Below are 21,414 nucleotides of genomic sequence, written 5' to 3'. Positions count from 1 at the left end.
TTTTTTTTAATTTTAATGAAAGATAAATTTAAGATCGATAAAAATTCGACTTTCGAAAATCGGACCGAAATCAATCATTTCACTGATAAAAAATTAAACTTGGCTCAAGAGCAAGAATCTTGAAACAAGAATATCATTTTGAAGAAAATGAATTTTTTGAAGCAAGAAGAAAAATTCTTAAAAGAGAAAAATTTTTTCGACTCAAGAATTTTTTCTTTTGACTCAAGAACTTTTCCTCTTGGCTCAAAAAATTCATTTTTTTTCAAAATGATGTTTTTGGTTCAAGATTCTTGCTTTTGAGTCAAGTTAAATTTTTTATCAGTGTTCTCTTTATTGGAAAATTTTCAATTTTCTTAGCGGGAAGTTAAAAAACCATGAATTAGTCAATTTTTTGATTGTTTTATAATTAAGAATAGATGTAGCTCCACTTTTACACAATTACCTTTAAAAATCATTTTCAATAAAAAGATAAAAATTCGATAAAAGAAAATAAAACTTGAAAAGCCATCTCATTTGATGTAAAATGCACATTATATATCTACAAAGAAGTATCTAGAAGTAAAATAAATGAAGAGTAATAGGAAAAACCAAAAGTTTTATAAAAATAAATGATAAGTGGTATAAATGATGCGAAAAGTTATTTAAATTTTAGTTAGTTACCTTCTGGGTTGACAGTAGCTGTGTTGGCGGTGGTGTTGATCATACCAGTAGTATTTGAGCTGGACACTAACGTATCACTGTCACCAACAAAAAGAGGATTGTCGAAGCCCCTTGGACCGCCCTGGGATTCGTTTATAACTTTAACTTTGTCCTCTTCTTCTTCTATTGTTGTCGATGTTGATTGTGGAAGTCTAATAATATTTGAATAATGAAAGAGTTAAAAATTAAATCCATTGTTCCACTAGGGTAATTAAAAACCATAATAATAATTACAGTAATAATGAGTTTATTGTAAGCTACAGATTCCTACCTAGTTGAGGATGAACCAAATCCCTCGATGGCTATCGCATCTCCGCGTTCTAGTTTATGCTGCTCCTTTTCAAAGTATGAGTACAAACTATTAGTCCATTCGCCTACGGCTCTTATGTGCAGCCACATGTACTCTAATATGATAATAATATTCATTGTTAATATATAAGCATAGGTATTTTAAAACAATGTGACTGTTAATATTTTAGCACACATCACTTGCTTTAGATTTTTTTAATAGTTTAATTATAAATTACCAAATAGAATTATTATAAATAATCGAAATATTTCATGCAATAAAGAGGATAAAGATTTCAATTATATAAATTCATGTGTTGAAATAAAACACAATTTATTATTAGATTTTTTATGAAAAAATATCGCGTTCCAGATTCCATACGGACGTATACCGGCAAAAGGTTCCGGTGAAAAGCTATGAGGGCGTATAAAAATTTTTTTTTCAGGAATCGACGTATTTTTGTTCAAAATGTGCAGAGATGCAAAAAAAAAATTTTTGAGACTTACTTCGGATACCGTAAGAGCGTATAATAAAAAATTTTATTTTTTTTTTCTAAGTCCAAAAAAATTTTTAGTTTAAAGAAAAATTTTTTTTTGTATTTCTGCATATTTTATGAAAAAATAATTCGGTTTCCAAAAAAAAAAATTTTTTTTCGGAAATCAACGTATTTTTGTATCGATTCACTTATCTATTTATTTAATATGATCAATTAACCCAACTATGAAGCCATTAATGGGGTTCTGTACATAAAACATGAAGGTAAATGCAAGACAAAGTATAAAAATTTAATTTTTTTAATTAATTATAACTATGCATTGCCTACTAGAAACGATTCAGTAAAATTATTTATATTGCTAATTAGACTCATCTTTAAAATTGACTATAAAAATTTTCTAAAAAATAGTGATACTCAATCGCATTAAGATCCGTTAAAAATGTTAGGCGTTATCAAATGTGCTTTATAAACGTATCTCGACGAGCTGAGTCGGAAAATAGCAAAATTTTTCAAAAGTTGTTTTATTACCTTTGTAATTATTCAAAAAATTGGATCAAATCGTTTTTTATAGTAAAATTTTCATTTGAAAATATCGAAGAATTAAATTTCTAATTGTTAAATTAAATTTAATTAATTTAAAATTAAATTAAATTCCTATAAATTAATTAACTATGTTCAATGAATGTTAAAAAAAAAACATAAAAAAAAATTTTTGAAAACTAAAAAACTTCTTTTTAAAATTTGAAATAAAAACAATTTAAGTATAATAATTACTTCTTAATGTTGAGTATTAAAAATTATTAGTTCTTAGCTTTGTACTTCATCCGGATAATTTTATTTAAATTAGTTACAAGTTATAATTTAACTTTTAAAAGTATTTATATTACGACTACTGAGCATTCGATTTTTTTATTACGCTCATAAAATTCGTATTCTAACAAGCATTGTTAGCTCTTGGACTTTTTTAATTCGTTGCAGAAAAACTTTTAAATCTTTTTCTCTTATCCAATTTTTTTTCTTTTCTGTTGGTTGTTTTTTTATTTTATTTTATTTTTTTTATTTTTTTTTTATATAAAATTCAATTTTTGTTGCTTTATTTTATTCAACATCAGAAAAAGAAATCTTAACACCTGCCGGTCGCTTGAGGATGTACGTTTTCAATCCGCTTGGGGTAAAAGTATGGCATCTATCGTACACTTTTCTTTCTCTCTCAGTTTAATAGCATACAGTTGAACAAGTTTGGTGGTGTAGTGTGTATAGTATATATAGTAGTTGGAAGGTGTAGTATTGGAAGGTTGTAGTGGTAAAAGAAAAGAGGGTAAAGGGTAGAGGGTAGAAGTAAAAGTATAAGCTGGTGTGTAGTATAAGGAGGCAACTTTTAAAAGTGGCATCACAAGGGCTTTGTGAGGGAGATTCACGGAGGTAAGAGCGAGTAAGAGAAATGCGGACGAGTGGTTGGCTGGATAGGAGAAGAATAGAATTAAAAATAAAGTTCAAAATAAAAGGTGAGGATAGAACGAGCTGGTTGCTGGTTGCACAAAAGCTCGTTGACTTACCCTCTTGCTCTGGTGCGCTGCTGATAGTAAAGGGATGCCACTCGTACCCAGCGATCACTGGTATATTCACAAAGACGTAGTCGCCTGGACGAAAATCCAAATGGAGAGGTCGTTTGATCACCAGGTGCGTTACACGCGATGGCAGTAGAAGACCCGAACTTATGTACGTTTTACCCCGTTCAGATCGCAACCACATCAAACGACGCACTCGTTCCACCATGTAAATTGATCCTGGTAGTACGAACCATTTCCAAAAGTTAGGCCCGTGAAATATCATTAGTACCCAGAAGGGGACGTACAGCAAATGAGTCCGGTAGAATATCTGTTTTTGTAAATATTATTGTCAAGAGTTTTTCAGCTTACTCATTACATTTTAATTGTAGTAATAAATACTCTGTTAACTTTAGAGTACTTAAAAAAAAATTTTCTCAAGCTTTAATTTTTTTTTAATTATCAAATGTTACGTCATGTTTGTAAATCAATATTTTATTAATTTTTAACATTTTTTCTAAAAAAAAAGAGAAATCAAAACAACAAAAAAATACATTAAGGAGACCCGGTGATCTAACGGCCTAAAATTTAAGCTATTTTAAAAAATTTTATTTCTATATGAAGGTAATGATTTATGCTTTCAAATTTTTATTACACTTATTCTATTACTTATCAACTACACGAAAATGGAAATCAAAATAAAAAAAAAATTTTGTTGTATATTTACTACCAAAATCAAAAAACGTCAAGGGTAATCATGTCCTTAATAAGTGTACAAAAAGTTTTTGATGGTATGCCTTAACCACGATAACAACCTTAAGTGTCTCGTCTGGTCCCTCGAAAATTTTCCTATCATTAACCAGTCCCAGATGTTTTCAACATCCACAATTTTGATAAAAGTAGAAAAATTCTTGAGTCAAGACATTTTTTCTTGACTAGAGTAAATTTTATTTGATTTAACAATTTTTTGTCCTAATTCAAGACAGTGGAACTTTTAATGATTTTCTTGGTTCAAGAATTTTCCATCTGAATCAATCTAATTTTTTTTTTTTTTAGTGTATTTTATTTAAACCTAGATAGATATTGAAGTTAATTCATGATTTAAGTCTGAGTATTTTAAATTCATTAAGAAAAATTTTTTCTCAATTGGAAGTGTAGAGGAGGGTGGGGCAAGACGGCCCACCAGGGGCAAGAAGGCCCACCTCAAAAATTGACCAAAAATTTATTTTTCTAATATTTTTTCATCATATTTTGGAGGTGGGCCATCTTGCCCCCCCCCAAATTTTTTTTTGGAATCTTGAAAAATTACGGTGAATTGAGTTAAAGTTGGATCAGAATAAATCCAATTGATAGAAGAAAGCCATAAAAAATAAAAACTCGCTTAAGTGGGCCGTCTTGCCCCACCCTCCCCTAGTTAATTATATTTATAATGAAACAAAGTTAAAAAACTTGACAAAGTTATGTACTAATAAAGTTTATGGGATTGTAGATTAAAAATATTCTGATTACATTTAAACTTCTTTATACACTACTGGAAAAAATTAAGGGATCAAAAAAAAATTCCAAATTTTTCGGTAGTTTTCAACAGGCCGTAACTTTGAGAGAAATGGTCGTACAGGAAATAAAAAAAAGGAAATTGTAGCTCCAAGTGTCTAGTTTTTGGATTAGAACTTCAAAATTTTGTAGCCTCCGCGGTTTCTGAGTAATCGTAGAAAAACCAGCAACAAAAAAATTCTCAAAATTTTTTTAGTTTTTTTTTTTGGTCTACGGGCGTGGAAAAAATTTTTTTAGCTTAACCACCATAAGGATCGGATACTTTGTTCATTTAGCTTTAATTTCTTTTTTTAAACACCCTGATACGTCGACTCCTCGCTGAGATATCGGTCTTCAAATGGAAAAGGATCTTTTTGTCTTTGATTATCGATATCTCAGCAACCAATGATCGCACAGAAAGTTAAAGGTGGGTTTCAAGAACTTGAATGAATTCCCTTAACGACTGTCCATTGTTTTTTCGAAAAAAAATTTTTTCTTTCCGTCACATGAATTTGAAAATGCAACAAAAAAAGGGCTTTTAGTGGTTTTTTGGAAAATCAAGCGCTGGATCGAAAATATTGAGGAAACCACTAATGTTAAGTGTGCCTTTTACAGTTCAATATGTCCACAAAAACCCTACAAAGAATCAAATTAATCCAGCCAGCCGTTTTTTTGTTTCACTTGATCGAATTTTTGAAAAAATTAAAGGATCACGTTTTTTGCTCTGAAAAGCTCATAATTTTTAAAAATGAGAAAAAAAAAGGGGTATTAACTTTTTTTATTAATTTAATTAAAAGGAGATCAGTAGAATCAAGGAATGCAGCGGTGGAAAGGTGATAAAAATCATTGGGCGATGGTTTTTGAGTTTCCTTAACTTGTTAAAAAAATTTTTCCAAAAAAATTTTTTTTTTAATTTTTTTCGAAAAATTTTTTTTTTTTTTTAAATTTAAGCACTTTTGGAACGAAAATGTGGAAAAAGCTCGAAAAAACCATTTTTTTCTCATTTTTAAAAATTATGAGCTTTTCAGAGCAAAAAACGTGATCCTTTAATTTTTTCAAAAATTCGATCAAGTGAAACAAAAAAACGGCTGGCTGGATTAATTTGATTCTTTGTAGGGTTTTTGTGGACATATTGAACTGTAAAAGGCACACTTAACATTAGTGGTTTCCTCAATATTTTCGATCCAGCGCTTGATTTTCCAAAAAACCACTAAAAGCCCTTTTTTTGTTGCATTTTCAAATTCATGTGACGGAAAGAAAAAATTTTTTTTCGAAAAAACAATGGACAGTCGTTGTAACGGGTATTTTTCCGGTTTCCCAAAAGGAGTGAATTTTAATCGTTGTTGATTTGGATAACACTTCCTCAAGTCTCTACATTCCCTAGCTCGAATGAAATCTCGCCGGAGTCCAGGATCTTTTTAGGGATAGCTTATTACTTATAAATGAGATTTGAGCCTGATTATGTTTGGTACTCTATTTATTTAAAACAACAAGCAACAAATATCGAAATTTAACTTATAAAATTTACAACCTTTATATCAAACATTACTATATCGTACATAACCCACACACACCGTTTTTGTTTTCCCGTTTTTCAGTGCCATCTGGTGGCCAAACTCTATCTACTACCCTTACGCAGTAGTATTCCTATTTTACCGATGGTTGCCCGACCCTACCTGCCCTTAATCCCGTCTGGGTGCTTGGAAAGCAACCCTTCCCGGCCCTACTTGCCCCTAGTCCCCTCTGGGTGCTTGGAAAGCAACCCTTCCCGGCCCTACTTGCCCCTAGTTCCCTCCGGGTGCTTGGAAAGCAACCCTTCCCGGCCCTACTTGCCCCTAGTCCAGGCTGGGTGCTTGGAAAGCAACCCTTCCCGGTAGCCAAATTTCCCCCAATGGACAAGTCAGCACTTACCTGGTTCCTGGTCGGAGACAAGGTACGAGTTCCTTGATTACTTCCTAGTGAATGGTCTTCTACTGGGAAGGTTATAACCACTGGGAAACTTGGTTGCCTTTCCCGTCGATAAAAATCGCTTTTGGCATTTCCCAGACCTTTCTCCAAGAGTGAAAGATCTGGGAAAATTATCGCCATCTATCGCTCTTCGCCAAACTTCAGATTTTTTAATTATTTAAATCTGATCAAATATTAAATTCACTCATTAATTTCAACAGATTACAATAAATTTCATACCAAATCAATTCCATACAAAAGTCGTTCGGGACTTAGAAAAAAAAATAACATTTGCTAAATAATAATTTTCACCAAAATAATTTCCCAATGAAAGTAATCAATTGAATAATTATTCAGATATTTTGAATCTGTTCGAGAATTCAATTAATTCTTTCTTTCAGGTAAATAAATTTTTGTTCTTTAAAAGAACAAAAATTATCGCCACGCAGTTTCGCTTATATTAGTTCGTCGGTTTTTACTGCAAACGAACGAGCGGCGAAATTCTTCGCCATCTCTTGCCGCGGTGGCGTACTCAACCGTTCGCGCGCATTTTCCAAATAAATCTCAGTCAAATATTTAAAACTAAATAAACTTTTTCATTAAACAAAGAAATGTAAATGAACAATTTTATAAAAAAAAGAACATCTTTAGTATATTAAATATACTCCGGTATTAATAATGACAAGAACGATAATAATAGTAATAATAATGATAGTAATAATAGTGATAATAGTGATAATAATAATAGTAATAATAACGATAATAACAATAGTAATAATAACGATGATAACAATGTAATAATAAATTCTGTTGCTCTGCTGTCTCGCTCGCACTCACTTTTTACCATCACATCGTTAAGGGGAATTCATTCAAGTTCTTGAAACCCACCTTTAACTTTCTGTGCGATCATTGGTTGCTGAGATATCGATAATCAAAGACAAAAAGATCCTTTTCCATTTGAAGACCGATATCTCAGCGAGGAGTCGACGTATCAGGGTGTTTAAAAAAAGAAATTAAAGCTAAATGAACAAAGTATCCGATCCTTATGGTGGTTAAGCTAAAAAAATTTTTTCCACGCCCGTAGACCAAAAAAAAAAACTAAAAAAATTTTGAGAATTTTTTTGTTGCTGGTTTTTCTACGATTACTCAGAAACCGCGGAGGCTATAAAATTTTGAAGTTCTAATCCAAAAACTAGACACTTGGAGCTACAATTTCCTTTTTTTTTATTTCCTGTACGACCATTTCTCTCAAAGTTACGGCCTGTTGAAAACTACCGAAAAATTTGGAATTTTTTTTTGATCCCTTAATTTTTTCCAGTAGTGTAGATGGCAGTGATCAAAACTGTATAAAAAAATAAAAAATATATGTATTATCAGGGTAAACCGATTTTTTTAGTCACATGTTTTCTAACGGATTTATCTGTAAAAGCGGATAGTGAAGTTTAAAAATCTATTTATTGCTATTCTGTTATTTGTTTAGCCAGAGAGATGAATTTTTCAGTGTAAAATAGAAAATATTTTTATACAAACAGAGCTACCCGTTAACTTGAAACTTTTGAATTCGAAAAATTTTTTTCTTGTCTGTATTGATTAAAAATAAAACCCAATATCGATATGTGAGTTTTTCTATAAAGGTATTAACCATCAGGCATTTTTTTCTGAAAAATCTCTAGTGAATTTTTGTTAGCTAATAAGTGTAAAACAATAGAGAAGTTTTTTCAATAGTTTGTTGTGAAGTTTATTTTTGATAACGATTCTCTTCAATATTAATAAACAAATTAAAATATGAATACTTTTTGTTCAATCTCATAACGAAATATTTTCATTCATAGGACAAAATGCAATATTAATGTCAAGTTAGTAAAAATTCTACAATTTTTATATGAAATCAATAACCACGAAAAAAAAACCACAATTTAAAAAATTCTCTCACTCGTTTACATAGGGGCCATTAAATAATAATGTATATTTTTTTTGTGATTGCGCTTTTAAAACATGTAATTCGTAAATGCGATCATGTGAAAATTCCGAATAAATTTTTTAATATTCACATTGTTGTCTCGTACAATACTATGTATGTAGAATAATGTTAAATTTAAATGAGCGCCGTGTTATTTAATTTTTTTAGAGTAAATTTTAAAACACAGATTTCATTCCCGAATAATTTAGTTCATTTAAATTTTAAGTTGGACAATTGTTGGATCAGTCATCAGAATTATAAATAAGCTGAATTTTCATAAATTTACGAAAGTATTTTTAAGAACGTAAAAACGAGAAAAAAAAATGTAATTAGATTAATTAAAAAAAAAATTTATCGAAAAATTTTTTTATTCAACTTACTTATAAATAATGAATTGAATTAAAAAATAAAATCAGAAGTGAGTGAGTAAAAAATTTGAGATAAAAACCCATTTTATCATATAAACACACTGGCCAAAAAATTTTGCTTATTCTCTTAAAAAAATAGATTAAATTGTAAAAAAATTGCAATTTTTCTAGCCAATAACACTCAAAAAGCGCTACTTGACTCCACATATCAACGTCATTAACGAAAAGCAACACATTCTTAGAGTTAAACCGACACAAAAAGTAAACTTGGCAGTTATTGAGTGTTACATTATAAATAACCCGAAAATTCCTTACTCTGCCACCACTTTCGAAAGCGGTAAAATAATGTAATCATCAAAAGTTTAATTAACATTCTTTTTAAAAAAAAAAAATACACATTAAAAGTAAGTAAAAATGGTCAACTATGCGAAATTTTATTCATAAAAATCTATTGTAGTACCGTCATACTATCGAAAATCTATTTCATGAAATGTAATTATAAATTTAAGGATTCGTGAAGCAAAATTATTTATTCAATAGCTTGAAAGTTTGAAAATCACATAAATGTCTCGTAAATCAATAGACATACCTGAAAATTTATGACAATATTAAATTATCCTAAACTTGAAGTGGAGAATTAACAGATAAATAAATATTGATTGAGTTTAATTGAAAATACCTCAAAGCTTCCGCCACGTCGAACAAAGGGCATCGAGCATGTAGTCATAATAAAGAGAATAACGATCAAGGCAACACCAGTTGGATTAGCTCCACCACCCACTAGACCAAAGAGTCCTGGTTTGCTCGTCAAAAGCCACTCTGACATCGTGTAGTGCGAACTATTTAATACTTCATCGTTGATCACAACCATACCTAACATTAAAATTACCAGTCAAGTAAATGTTACGTATTATTCTCTTTTGATCCCTTACAGCTCACACACACACATACGCTCATACTTCCATGCCCATACGCACCAATCGTTCATCATGCACAGGAATCTCTCGTTAACAGCATCGTAACATCGTAATCTATACTGATCAATAAATTTTACCAAAATTTAGGAGATGCGCTGCGGTATGCACGACAGCCATCATTCCAATCGTAACGCCAACCATTTTGTGCAGGTAAATGTGATGATCCAACGGTAAAATCGAATTAAATCCATGTGTACGCAGAAATGTTATGCACTGTCGTAACATCAGTATTAATATAAACGTGCAATCAAAATTTAAACATTGCCCTGTGAATAAATATTACATTAGTATATTCATTTATTTACTTTTTCGTTTGTTGTTTATTTTTAATATTTTCAAATTCCCTTTATTTATAAATTATTATTTATTTTATATATTTTAAGAGGAATAAGGATTAAATATTATTATTAGTGGAAAAATCTTTTGCTCTGACATTTTTTATGTTCTTCATACTTTTAGCGTGAATACACTAATAAAAAAATTGACTTGACTCATGAGCCAAACTCTTGAAATTGGAAAAAATTTTGGCTCTCATGTTTTTGGATAAAATTTCTATTTTATCTTTTTTTAATATATTTTTTTTGGAAAAGTACATAAAAAAACGAACAATTCAAAAAAAAAAGTTGAGTGTCACAATTTTCTAAAAAATTTATAAATTTTTTTGAAAATTTGTTAAAATTGTAATGATCAACTTTTTTTTTTAGTTGTTCATTTTTTTATGTATTTTTCAAAAAAAAACTATATCAAAATTTTCAAAAAAAATTTCGTTCAATGAAAATGAAAATGATGGACCCCACTTGTAAATAATTACCAAATAAAGATGTTGGAGAACAGATCAAAGCCTTCCTTTTCAATAATTCTTAATTTAGTAAATAAAAATTCATTTTTATAATTGAAACTTTTTTGATTTTGTTGAATGATATAGCAAAGACTATTAAATAGAGTAAGGAAGAAATAATTTTTAAATTGTGTAATGTTTTGTTCGGCTTAAATACAATAATTAAATGTGTATGTTGAAAATCAGTTTAAAATAAGCTTAAATGTCATTTACGTTGATGTAATAATTTTTTATCTTTCCATTAAATAAATGAAATAAAATGGAAGTACTTTTTAATTATTTGTATCAGGTTTTAAATGTTACGCAACATTAAGGACATGACAACGGTCATCATGGTAACTGAAGGAGATAATTATTGCCGACTATTATGAGGTAAATTTTTATTTTGTTCATTTGAAATTAGTACCGCTTTTTTACTATTTTTAATACTTATTTTTTAATGAATAAAAAAGTAAATCTATAAAATAAATTTGTTATTTGCTTGTTTAGTTTTTAATTCAGTGATACTTACCACATGCTCGAGCCAACATTGTGTAAGAATTTGTATTTCGGTATTGATACAACCTTGTCACAAAAAGGATAAAATTGATAATAACAAACGCCGAGAGGAATACTATGAAGACGTGGTTATTTTTTAAGTAAGGTTTTGTCAGCTGATAAGGTTTTAATGAATACAGCAGACTTAAAATTGATGGTCTGGATTCTTCGGGCTTCGGTGGTACCATCCAACGATCGATGCTGGAAAACGTAAATGCTTGTCTTTAATTAGTAATTTATATATATATATATATATATATATATATATATATATATATATATATATATATATATATATATATATATATATTTAATTCATGTTCTTCTCTTTTGGCGTATAAAAGCTTTATTCAATCATTAAATGACATTTGAATTTAATGGAAGTTTTATTTGATCAATTATTGGACGGTGTTATCAAGTGCCATGAATAAGTAAAGCAGCTTTTAAATTGATTTGGGATAAAATATTTGTTGCTTGAGTATATCAAATTTGCGAAGTTAAGTCAAAATTATAAACATTACAGTAAAAAAATTCATGGAATAATGTATACGATTAATTTAAAAATTATGTCGTAAAATTCAATATCAAATGGTAAATTTCCAATTGCGTCATTTAAATTCAATGATGCTTTTAAAATCTCATTAAAAGTTTATGATCATTTTCTTATAAATATTTTACAAGTGTAATTAAAATAAATTCACAAATAATTTTTTATTATATTAAAAACTTTTGGTTGATATCTGTAAAGTATTTTCCAAATTTTGCACAAAGTGTTAAAAGTTTATATTTTATAGAGTTTTAGCTACAAAAAAGTTTTAAAAATCCAAAAATGCACGCCTCATAATCTCATCTTCCATAATAAAATTGATTAAAATAAAATACTTTTAAATCTTTCACGTCATTGTCAAACGATATACAAACGATTAGTGGATTTTTATTTTATTGTTAAATTAACAATAATTAGTAATTATAAATAAATTACATTGAACTAGACCGTTATCTTCGAAAGGACAGTTTTATATCATGCTGAAGCGTATAAAATAAATCGACTTGATCAATTAAGTTTTTCGGCAGTTATCGTGACCACGCCAGTTTTCATACATACATTTGACAGCCGGATTTCCATGGAATAATTTTTTTAAACATTTTTTTTATTCATTTAAAAAGCAAAATACCTTTTAAAAATGTCATAACTGTTGAAACTAGATTTTTGCTATGACATTTATGTGTAAATATTGTTCTACAAGTGCGATAGAAAATAAATAGAGACAATTTTAGTTCAAAAAATTTTTCGTCATTGTGAACATTCTTGTGTGTTAAATTATTAAATCAATATTTAATGATTGTGTAATAAGAGTGTAATATTCAACACACAAATTTTAACACTAAAAAATGACGAAAAATTTTTTACTGTACGAGTGTAGATCACAACCTCATCCGCTTCGCTTACGAGACATGCAATTCGAAATGAAAATTTATGTAATTATGATTAAAATTTTTCGACTGCATTTCAAGTTTCATAATTTTTATGAACATAAAAATTCAAATGATTATCTTTATTTAGTTGTTTATTTTAAAGTAATTGACTCGAGTGACATTACTGTAGGAATTAAGGTCAAATAGACGACAATAGCAGAAAAAGCTTCGCTCTCTTATTTATATAAAAATTCCATTTAATTGATTAATTGTTAAGGAAGTAAAGTTTATATTTCTGTATTTTCTAAAATTCCGATTAACTGAATTAATATTAGATTAAATCAACCGTAATTTAGTTATATTTCGGGAGTTTTAAATATTTAATTACGGGTATGAGTAGACGTAGGAATAAGGAAAATAAATCTAGTCGTTGAAAGCCGATAGAAGCGAAGGAAAATGACGGATTAATTACAAAGCAAAGTGAAAATAGAATTAACGAAGAAGCAGCGACAAGAGAAGCGATTTAATGATCGAGACAAATCATCTGAATTATTGATGAGTTTAAATGGTATTATTATTATTATTCACTACTGGTTATCAATTTACCTGATGGATAGATTCTCAAGAAGACCCTCTTGTTTTTCGAGCTGCTTCTTCAAGGCCTCGAACGTGATTGCACCTCTATTACTCTGATCGGCGTCTTCAAACAGGGCAAGCGTTAAATCTTCAATCTGCTCATCACTAAATTTCATTCCATTCTCCTCCATACAGGCTCGCATAACGTGCTCCAATTCACGGTGCTGAATTAATCCGTCCCCTTTATCAAAATAATATTACGTTATATTATATTATTTCATTATTATTAATAGTCTGAGTCAAGTGAAATGAAATAGAGCTCAGAAGAGGATATATTAAGTAGGAAAGGTTAATTAAAGCCAGTATACTTTCATGGGATCGCTAAAATTTACTAGGTAAAATAAATAGACGCTAATAATTGAATCTAAATTCAATATCATCAATAGCAAGCATGATAGGTGGTATTTTTGTTTTTTTTTTCTACCATCAGCGAAATAAAGTTGATGGACAAATGCTAATTACATTGAATACCTAAAAGCTTATAAATACTTTATGATACGTTTATATTTGTTCTAAAAGAGTTCTATTCGGAGAAAATCTATATTTATTGGTTTATAATGGATGGATATACGCTATCGCTGAACTCCTAAGATATAATTATTAAATATATTTAATATAATTAAATATAATTATTAAATATTTATATAATATATAATTTATATAAATTATATAAAGATATAATTGTCAGTTTATCAAATACTCATGAAAGATAGTGACATTAGTTGCTTGTTGAGTTTATTTTCCAACTATTTAATTCAGTTTAATAAATAGTATTTTATATTTTTTCTATTATTACTAGCAACTCACAATCACTACGGGACTACCGGGAATTAGGTATAAATAAACTTTTGCTCAATTTTTGTTTAATGTTTTTAATTATAGTATATAAATTTAGTTTGTGTACTCTCGGAACAAATTGAAAATTTTATACTGCTATTACGGGATCGATTATTAATAATTTAATAGACAAATGTGACGGAAAAAATTTATAAAGCCAATAAATTATTCAAAACTCCTTAAAAAAATTGATATAAAAAATTGACTACCACAATAAAATATATGAAATTGTGAAAAGATTAAAATTTACGTCAAAACCTTTCTGGTCATATCAAATTTGACAATATAAATAAAAATCTCTTTTCAAATAAAAATCCGCTTGTCATAAAATTTTATTATTCTGTCAATTACATGGATTATTGATTGACATATGTCAACATTAACATGCACAAAAAAAAATAAACAAATTTTATCTAACGCAATATTCGAATCTATTTAGAATTTTACAATTATTTACAACTTTTCAAAATAATTTTATTGATTCAAAAATTTTTACCTTGAATCGAGTTGATTTTTTTTGCAGAGTGTAGTGAGTGATCAAAAGTGACTAATTTGAAATAAGTTAGCAGCCAATATGTGAGAAAAGTAGATTAATAATTACTGAACACTTTGTTATGCATTTTTAAGAGATTCATAAATTAATAAACGTCGAAATACAGTGAATAAATAATAAAGTACGGAAGGCAAAAGAGAAAAAAATGACTTTTATTTTCATGAAGTATTTTTGATCTGTCAGAAGTAAAATACTGTCCTTTTTTTTTTTTAATTTTTATTTAAAGAATAAGCGAAAATTAGTTTTATGAAAAAAAATAGATTGCTTGAACAACAGCGATGTATTGATTAAATTTCTTCAGTTTAGTACTCATTTCCGATAGCTTATAGAAACTAATTTCGAGAAAATTAGAATTGACACCTGGTGAAGTGTGAAAAGGTATTGCAGTAACGTCATCAAACTTTCCGAAGTTTCATAAACAAGGTGCGTTTATAATCCTCAATAATATCCCGTTATTGCCCTTTCATTCCTCAAGAGTATTCAAAGTATCTTCCCTTTGAATACCCTTTTTAATAACATTATAATTTAAACTTCAAGGTGACAATTCCATTGACAATAAACTTCACTTCATTGACCAGACGAATAACTAGGTCTGAGATTCGAACTAATTTCTAACTATTAGGTAAGCATGGAATTTGGTATGGAATCGTGTTTGAGATACTTCCGATGACCAGAAGAATACTTCGTTCAAAAGTTGACTCTCGTTTAGCAATAGTTAAGAACGAAAAAAAATTTTTTCACAATAACTCAAATAAAAATTGTAGCATATAAAATTTTCTACAAATATTGTCAAAAAAAATTTTTTATCCGTCCGTTTGTTTAAATAAAAGAGCGCGCCAAAGTTGTTTGAATGAAATTTTATGAGGTTCTAATGTATTTTGTGAGTATTGTGGAAAAACTGAGAAAAATTGGAAATTAAGCGGTTTTATTTTCAAGTTTTTCAATTATTGCTCAACCACAGTCAACTGTTAGAAGGTTTTTGGTCATTCATCAAATTAGTCTACTAGATTTCGGGCTTATCTCACGGTAAGCTATAACTATCATTATCTCATGTAAAAAAGTAGCGGATTTCCTCCGATGGTTACCCCGAAAACCTTAAAGGAATTGCACTAATATGAATTGCAGAAGAATACTGGATGAAATCACATTCTAAATTTAATAAAAATTTTTTCTGTTTCTTAATTTCGCAAAATTCTAAAGGAGTTTTACAGAGTTTCCTTCGAGATTTCACCGGATTTCCCTGAGAAACCTCAAGAAGTTCGTAATAAATTAATTACTGTACCATAATTTCGCGAATCCATGTATAAAATTAATAATTCTACATTAAAACCGGCTAAAACTCTGGACGAAAAAAAATTTTTTATTTTGAGCTTAAAATGTTACATATTAATTTAATTTTCTATTACAATTATTTATTAAAATAATTTTAAATGATTTTCTACCAGAAATTCGTATTTGTGTCAAAAAATAAATTTCTCACAATCTCCGGCAGAATCACCGGAGAAATTCCGCAATTTTTTTACTACTATATAGTTAGGAATTAGTTCCGATCTTTTCTTATTTAATCGATTTTATCAATAGCTTAAAATTTGTAAGAATTTCATAAAGTTACTGTTTTTATCAATTGCTTGCTTTAAAAAAATGTTTTCAATTTTTCAAATCCGCTTGGATCGATTTTTTTGGCAAACGATTTTTCCTTTGCTTGTTATTGATCAATTAATTTTAAAAAGTAAAGTTTGGTCAAAGACTCTTATTTAAATTTTTCTGGAGAACGAAAACACATGTTTACGCTTCGTAATATTTACACTTTTCTCTCCAAAGTTAATATAGACATTTAATAAATCAGTAATGTTTTAAATAAATATATATTATTCAAAGTAACTTATGAAAATGAATGCATTGATAGAAAATAACTGCTGAATTTCAAACCAAACTATAAGCTACTTACAAGTACTTATATCAGAAGCTATTTGTCAATATTACAGGTGTTTTAATTTGTAAATTTAGCATTTGAATAATTCAAGCGTAAATTAAGTTGTAAAGGATTTTATTTATAGAGCAATTGAAAATAAATAAAAGTAACGTAAGTAGTACGAGAAGCTATTTATTATACCAGTATTGTTAAACCATTGAATGGCGCAGATCAGTCACGAGAAAGAAATGGACGGGTATAAAGAGGTTTAGCCCTTGAGACTTTTAAAGCAACATCTTGCCAGTAAAATCGTAACTTATACTCATTTGTAGTTTCATAAATTTACGAATAAAAAAAAATTTTTTTTTTCTTTAAATTGGAAAAATATAGCGAAAGGTATTTTTATCCCTAAATTCTTTTTTAACGGATAAAATAATAATATACTTTCCCCAAAGTCGTTTACTTGTAAAATTACGTGGTTAAATAAATTTCTACTGTGTACATACATTTCAAACCAAATATTTATCTTCTAGTTTGACTTCATAGCTGAAGTAGTTTCCTTCTCTAAAGGTCATGGTAATTATTTACAAATGGATTACCAAGGCCATCATTCAATATGGTAAATGTTATGTTTGTGCACAATCAAAGTAATTATTTCAGAAAAAATTAATTTTGCTAAAAAATCGAATTAAGGATTTTCTTTGTCGATGTAGTATAATCTTTTGTAGCTTAAATTAATTTAAAATCAATTCAAAAACTGAAACTCACATTTTTTATACATCTTTTCTCACTAGAGATGAATAAATAAATCAACTGATGTAAACTAAACGTTTATTTTCATGTAAATACAGAAGGAATAATATAACAGATTTTCTCTGGTGGAATCAACACCAGGAATTTGTATAAAAGCAATACTTTTTTTATACCACCTATTTTCACTGAATTCAACTGTTTGAGGTTTAAATTTGAAAATACTTCATTCCATAGCATTGATTTCAAAAACAAGAAAAAAATATTTTTTAAATGGATAAATTTCAGATTTATTGAGTTCTTTTTAATTACACGTGAAAATTGATAGTTAAATTTTTTTTGAAAATACCATATTGAGTTTACTCTGACGCAATCTCGTACGTATTTAAATATAAAAATTTGAATTTAAATATTTTCACTTATAATTAGATGAATGATTTTTGAATTTTCGTGTAGTTATTATTAAAATTAGATCATTTTTCGTATGATAAAGCGCTCAAGTTGATTAAAAAATTTTTGTTTTGATCAAAAAAAATGAAAATAATTTTCGAGCAATTATAGTTTCGAGTTTCAATAACCAAATTGGCGCTATGATGACATGCTAAAACATTTACACCAATTCAGAGTATTGAATTTCTGTCAATTTGACCGCTGGAGTTTCAAGATACAAGGGATTATTGATTCAGAGTTATTTTTTATATTAAAGTTATATCCAGCTAACTGGAATTGACAATTAAAAAAAAAAAAAATTTTAACTCTAAGATTAGAATGATAAAATTATCTTTAGATCCCATTTATATTTTCAATATAAAATTTAATTTCCTCACTTCAGAAATATTCTTAGTCCAAGAGAATTATTTTTGAGTGAACCGTTTGTCTTGACATAATAATTTCTTATCTTGAATATCTTTGATCAAAAGTATATTCGTATAATCGTATTATATTCATTAAAAACAATTAAATTTTTGTTTAAAATATCTTGAATCAATCAATGTTAATGCAAAAAAAAAAAACTTTTAAAAGAGATCTTTTTTATTATCTCATTAAAAAAAAAATTTTTTTGATCAAAGATCTTTATCTAAAAGCGTTTTATTTTCTTAGTTCAAGAGTAAATTCCTCGAATATCACAAAGCAAGAGTAAAAATTTTAAAGAGGACATCTTTCTTGAATCGGGAAGTTTTTCTTTTCTCCATAAGCTACGCTCGAATTTCTTAAGAACATAGATAGTGAGCTTTTGTACAAGAAATATTGTTCCAATATAAATGAAAATTACAATAGCTATTGTTATGTTTATGGTTATTGTCAAAAAAAGTTTGGCTTATTCAAATTTTCCAAACGATTGTATTTTGTTGGAGTTGCGCTGGGTATTGATAAAAGATTCGGCTATCTATCTACCTATCTATCTATTTATTTATTTATAAAGATTTATTTGATAAATAAAAGTAAATGTATGAATAAAGTAAAATTGGATAGTGTAAATATATACCGTCGATATCGTAGACCTTGAAGAGAAATCGAATCTTGTCGTCCGGAGTTTTACCAGCAAATTGATGCATAGCGTCAAGAAACTCCTGAAGAGATATTGTACCCGAGTTGTCCTTGTCGAATATCTGGAATACTCTCTCGGTGAAGAAAGGCTGTAACGCGGATAAAAATGTGCTTGGCTTTATTCAAGATTGTTGTTTTCCTGAACGATGAAGGGTGAAGGGGCACACGATAAATACATAAGTATTTGTATACCTATATATTATATATACTTATACAGGTACACAAATGTACATCTATACGTATATCTGTATAGATATCTGTGTTCTCAGTAACTGAGGGATAAGGGGTACACAAGGGCAAAAGCACGAGTTTTAAGATAAGAGAAAATTTACTGCCTCACGTTCTTCGATATAACGATTTTCTTGAATTCCTCACGACGTATTTCTCGTTCGTTTCCAACTGTCTGTTTGAAGATCTTCTCCAGCCATTCTAGATTGCTTTTATCGAAGCCCGCCGGTGATCTTTTGACAAATGAACATTTTTGGTTAACATTTAACAACAATCAAGATTCAATTTATCATTTTTCACAGTTACTACCCAACACACACATTTATCCTTTATCACTTTTTTCCTTTACAGTATTCACAGTTAAGGATTTTCTTTTTTTCTATCAGGAAAAGCTTCTCGGTAAGATTTACTTTCTAGAGCACTTATAATGCTTTGGCATATTGTGGTCCTAGGAAAATAGCGCTCACAAACAAAAAATAATCTCATGATTATAAATTACAAAAATATATCAATTTTTTAACAATCTTTTATATTTTGCTCTGAATTAAGAGGAAATTTTAATTTTTCTTATACTATTAAAATTTTTTCTGAAATTACAATCATTTTACAAGACAAAGTGAGGGTTAAATTACAAAACAATGTATATCAATCCAAAATTATAATTCTACACGAGTAATAAATTAATTTGACTAGACGTGTAAAAAAACCTGCCCGGGTTGAAAAATTTAATCTGATTTTGAGCAAAATGATCTTGAAACAATAGAAAACAATTTTATTATAACATTAAATATGGTCTGAATTAGGAATAGTACGGGCTAAAACAGATTAAATTCATATATAAAATAGATACACATGATAAAATTAAATTGAATGAAAAATATTAAAAATTTTCATTTATCATAAAACAGATTAAATTTTTTGACCCAGGTACAAAAAAGTATTGTAATTTTTTTGTTAATACAAAATTCCTATTTTAAATTTTAGCTAAATGTTTTGCCTATCAGTATCCAAAACATTTTTTGTAAAACTTCGATGGAAATTTTATAAAACATTTTAAAATTTTTTATTAATAATTACTGTCTCTGAATTTGGACTTTTAATTACGCAAAGTATTCAATATCTCATTTCACTTTATCGCCTAAATTTTTATTGAAATCTAAACGTCACTTTTTGTAAAATAAAATAAAAACTGCTATTTCTTATAAAACTTGTTAATGTCTTATCCTATAACTTTAAAAGCTCAATATTTTTTACTGGTTTTCTTGAGCTTTTCAGTAATTTAATAGGTTTATTATTTTACTATAATTTACTAATGTGTCGAATTTCATAAAATTCTGAACAGAAAGTCAACCGGATACTACTTAAGAAAAATAAATTATTCAAACATTGTGATTTAAATCTAGAAATATCGCAACATAGTTAAAAATTAACTACGGTTAATAATAATTGAAATGTAAAATTTACTTGAAATTTAATGCTGCTTTCAAATATAATTATGCACTGATCTAACTTGAAATCTTCTGAAAGTACCATAAAATTATAAATGAATAATGATGTTGACGGACATGATAAGTGGTAAGCTTCTTATTTTTATCTTTAGTAAGTAATGCCTTTATTATTACTCTAAAAATAACAACATCTGCAGTATGATACGTATTTAATCGATAGTTCGTAAATAATGTACTTTCGTGCAATCTACTTCGATTCCAATTTCGCTATTATATTATTCGATATTTTATATCTAAAATATATTTGACTAATTACTCCGATAGATATTAAAAAAAGTGGTTTGTACATTTGACTGGGCTCTTCTAGGATTTTTTTCCGCGAGTTTTAGTCATTTTTTTCGTTATTTTGAAATTTATTCTAAATTTTAGGGATGTACGGTTTGAATCAACCTCCAATTTGGATTAAGCGCATTGATATATACATTACTCTAGATGGGTCTAGTCAAATGTACAAACCAATTTTTTTAATCTTTACTGGTGCTATTATTTCTTAGCTAATCTTAATTAATTGAGAGGTAGATGAACTAAATTAATTATTGATATTTAACATTACCTCGGGTTACTTATTTCGCAGAGAAAATCCATAATCTGTCCAGGTAAAATGTATCCCGTATTATCTTGTTTAATAAGACGGAATAACTTGTCAACTATCTAAAAAAAAAAACATGGAAAAAAATTACAATTAACATAAAATATTAATGCTTAATTTGTCATATTAGTAACATGACATGTTACAAAATTATAACAAAAAATTAAACAAAATAATTGGTATGTTATTATATAATATTTAAAAGTTCATGCATAATTTAATGTTCACTGTCTGAAATGAAAATTA

At 28.2% G+C, this 21,414-nt stretch overlaps 1 protein-coding gene across 1 annotated transcript in view; it reads right to left on the bottom strand.

Moving 5' to 3' along the window:
* Nox (NADPH oxidase) overlaps window positions 1–21,414 on the bottom strand; it is a 47,387-nt gene that overhangs the window by 8,277 nt on the left and 17,696 nt on the right. Inside the window, exons 5-14 of the mRNA XM_074242561.1 lie at window positions 21,133–21,230; window positions 19,184–19,304; window positions 18,782–18,932; window positions 13,214–13,424; window positions 11,166–11,392; window positions 9,894–10,082; window positions 9,519–9,712; window positions 3,041–3,362; window positions 971–1,103; window positions 661–851 (exon numbers count right to left, since the gene is read on the bottom strand). Of these exons, the coding sequence (XP_074098662.1) occupies window positions 661–851; window positions 971–1,103; window positions 3,041–3,362; window positions 9,519–9,712; window positions 9,894–10,082; window positions 11,166–11,392; window positions 13,214–13,424; window positions 18,782–18,932; window positions 19,184–19,304; window positions 21,133–21,230 (1,837 nt within the window). The remainder of the gene's footprint in view (window positions 1–660; window positions 852–970; window positions 1,104–3,040; window positions 3,363–9,518; window positions 9,713–9,893; window positions 10,083–11,165; window positions 11,393–13,213; window positions 13,425–18,781; window positions 18,933–19,183; window positions 19,305–21,132; window positions 21,231–21,414) is intronic.

This window comes from Cotesia typhae, unplaced genomic scaffold (assembly GCF_013202065.1).
Source record: "Cotesia typhae breed Kobodo isofemale line unplaced genomic scaffold, CoteBio_Ctyphae contig_4, whole genome shotgun sequence".
Classification (NCBI taxonomy): domain Eukaryota; kingdom Metazoa; phylum Arthropoda; class Insecta; order Hymenoptera; family Braconidae; genus Cotesia; species Cotesia typhae.
This window is presented reverse-complemented; position numbering and strand designations above follow the sequence as displayed.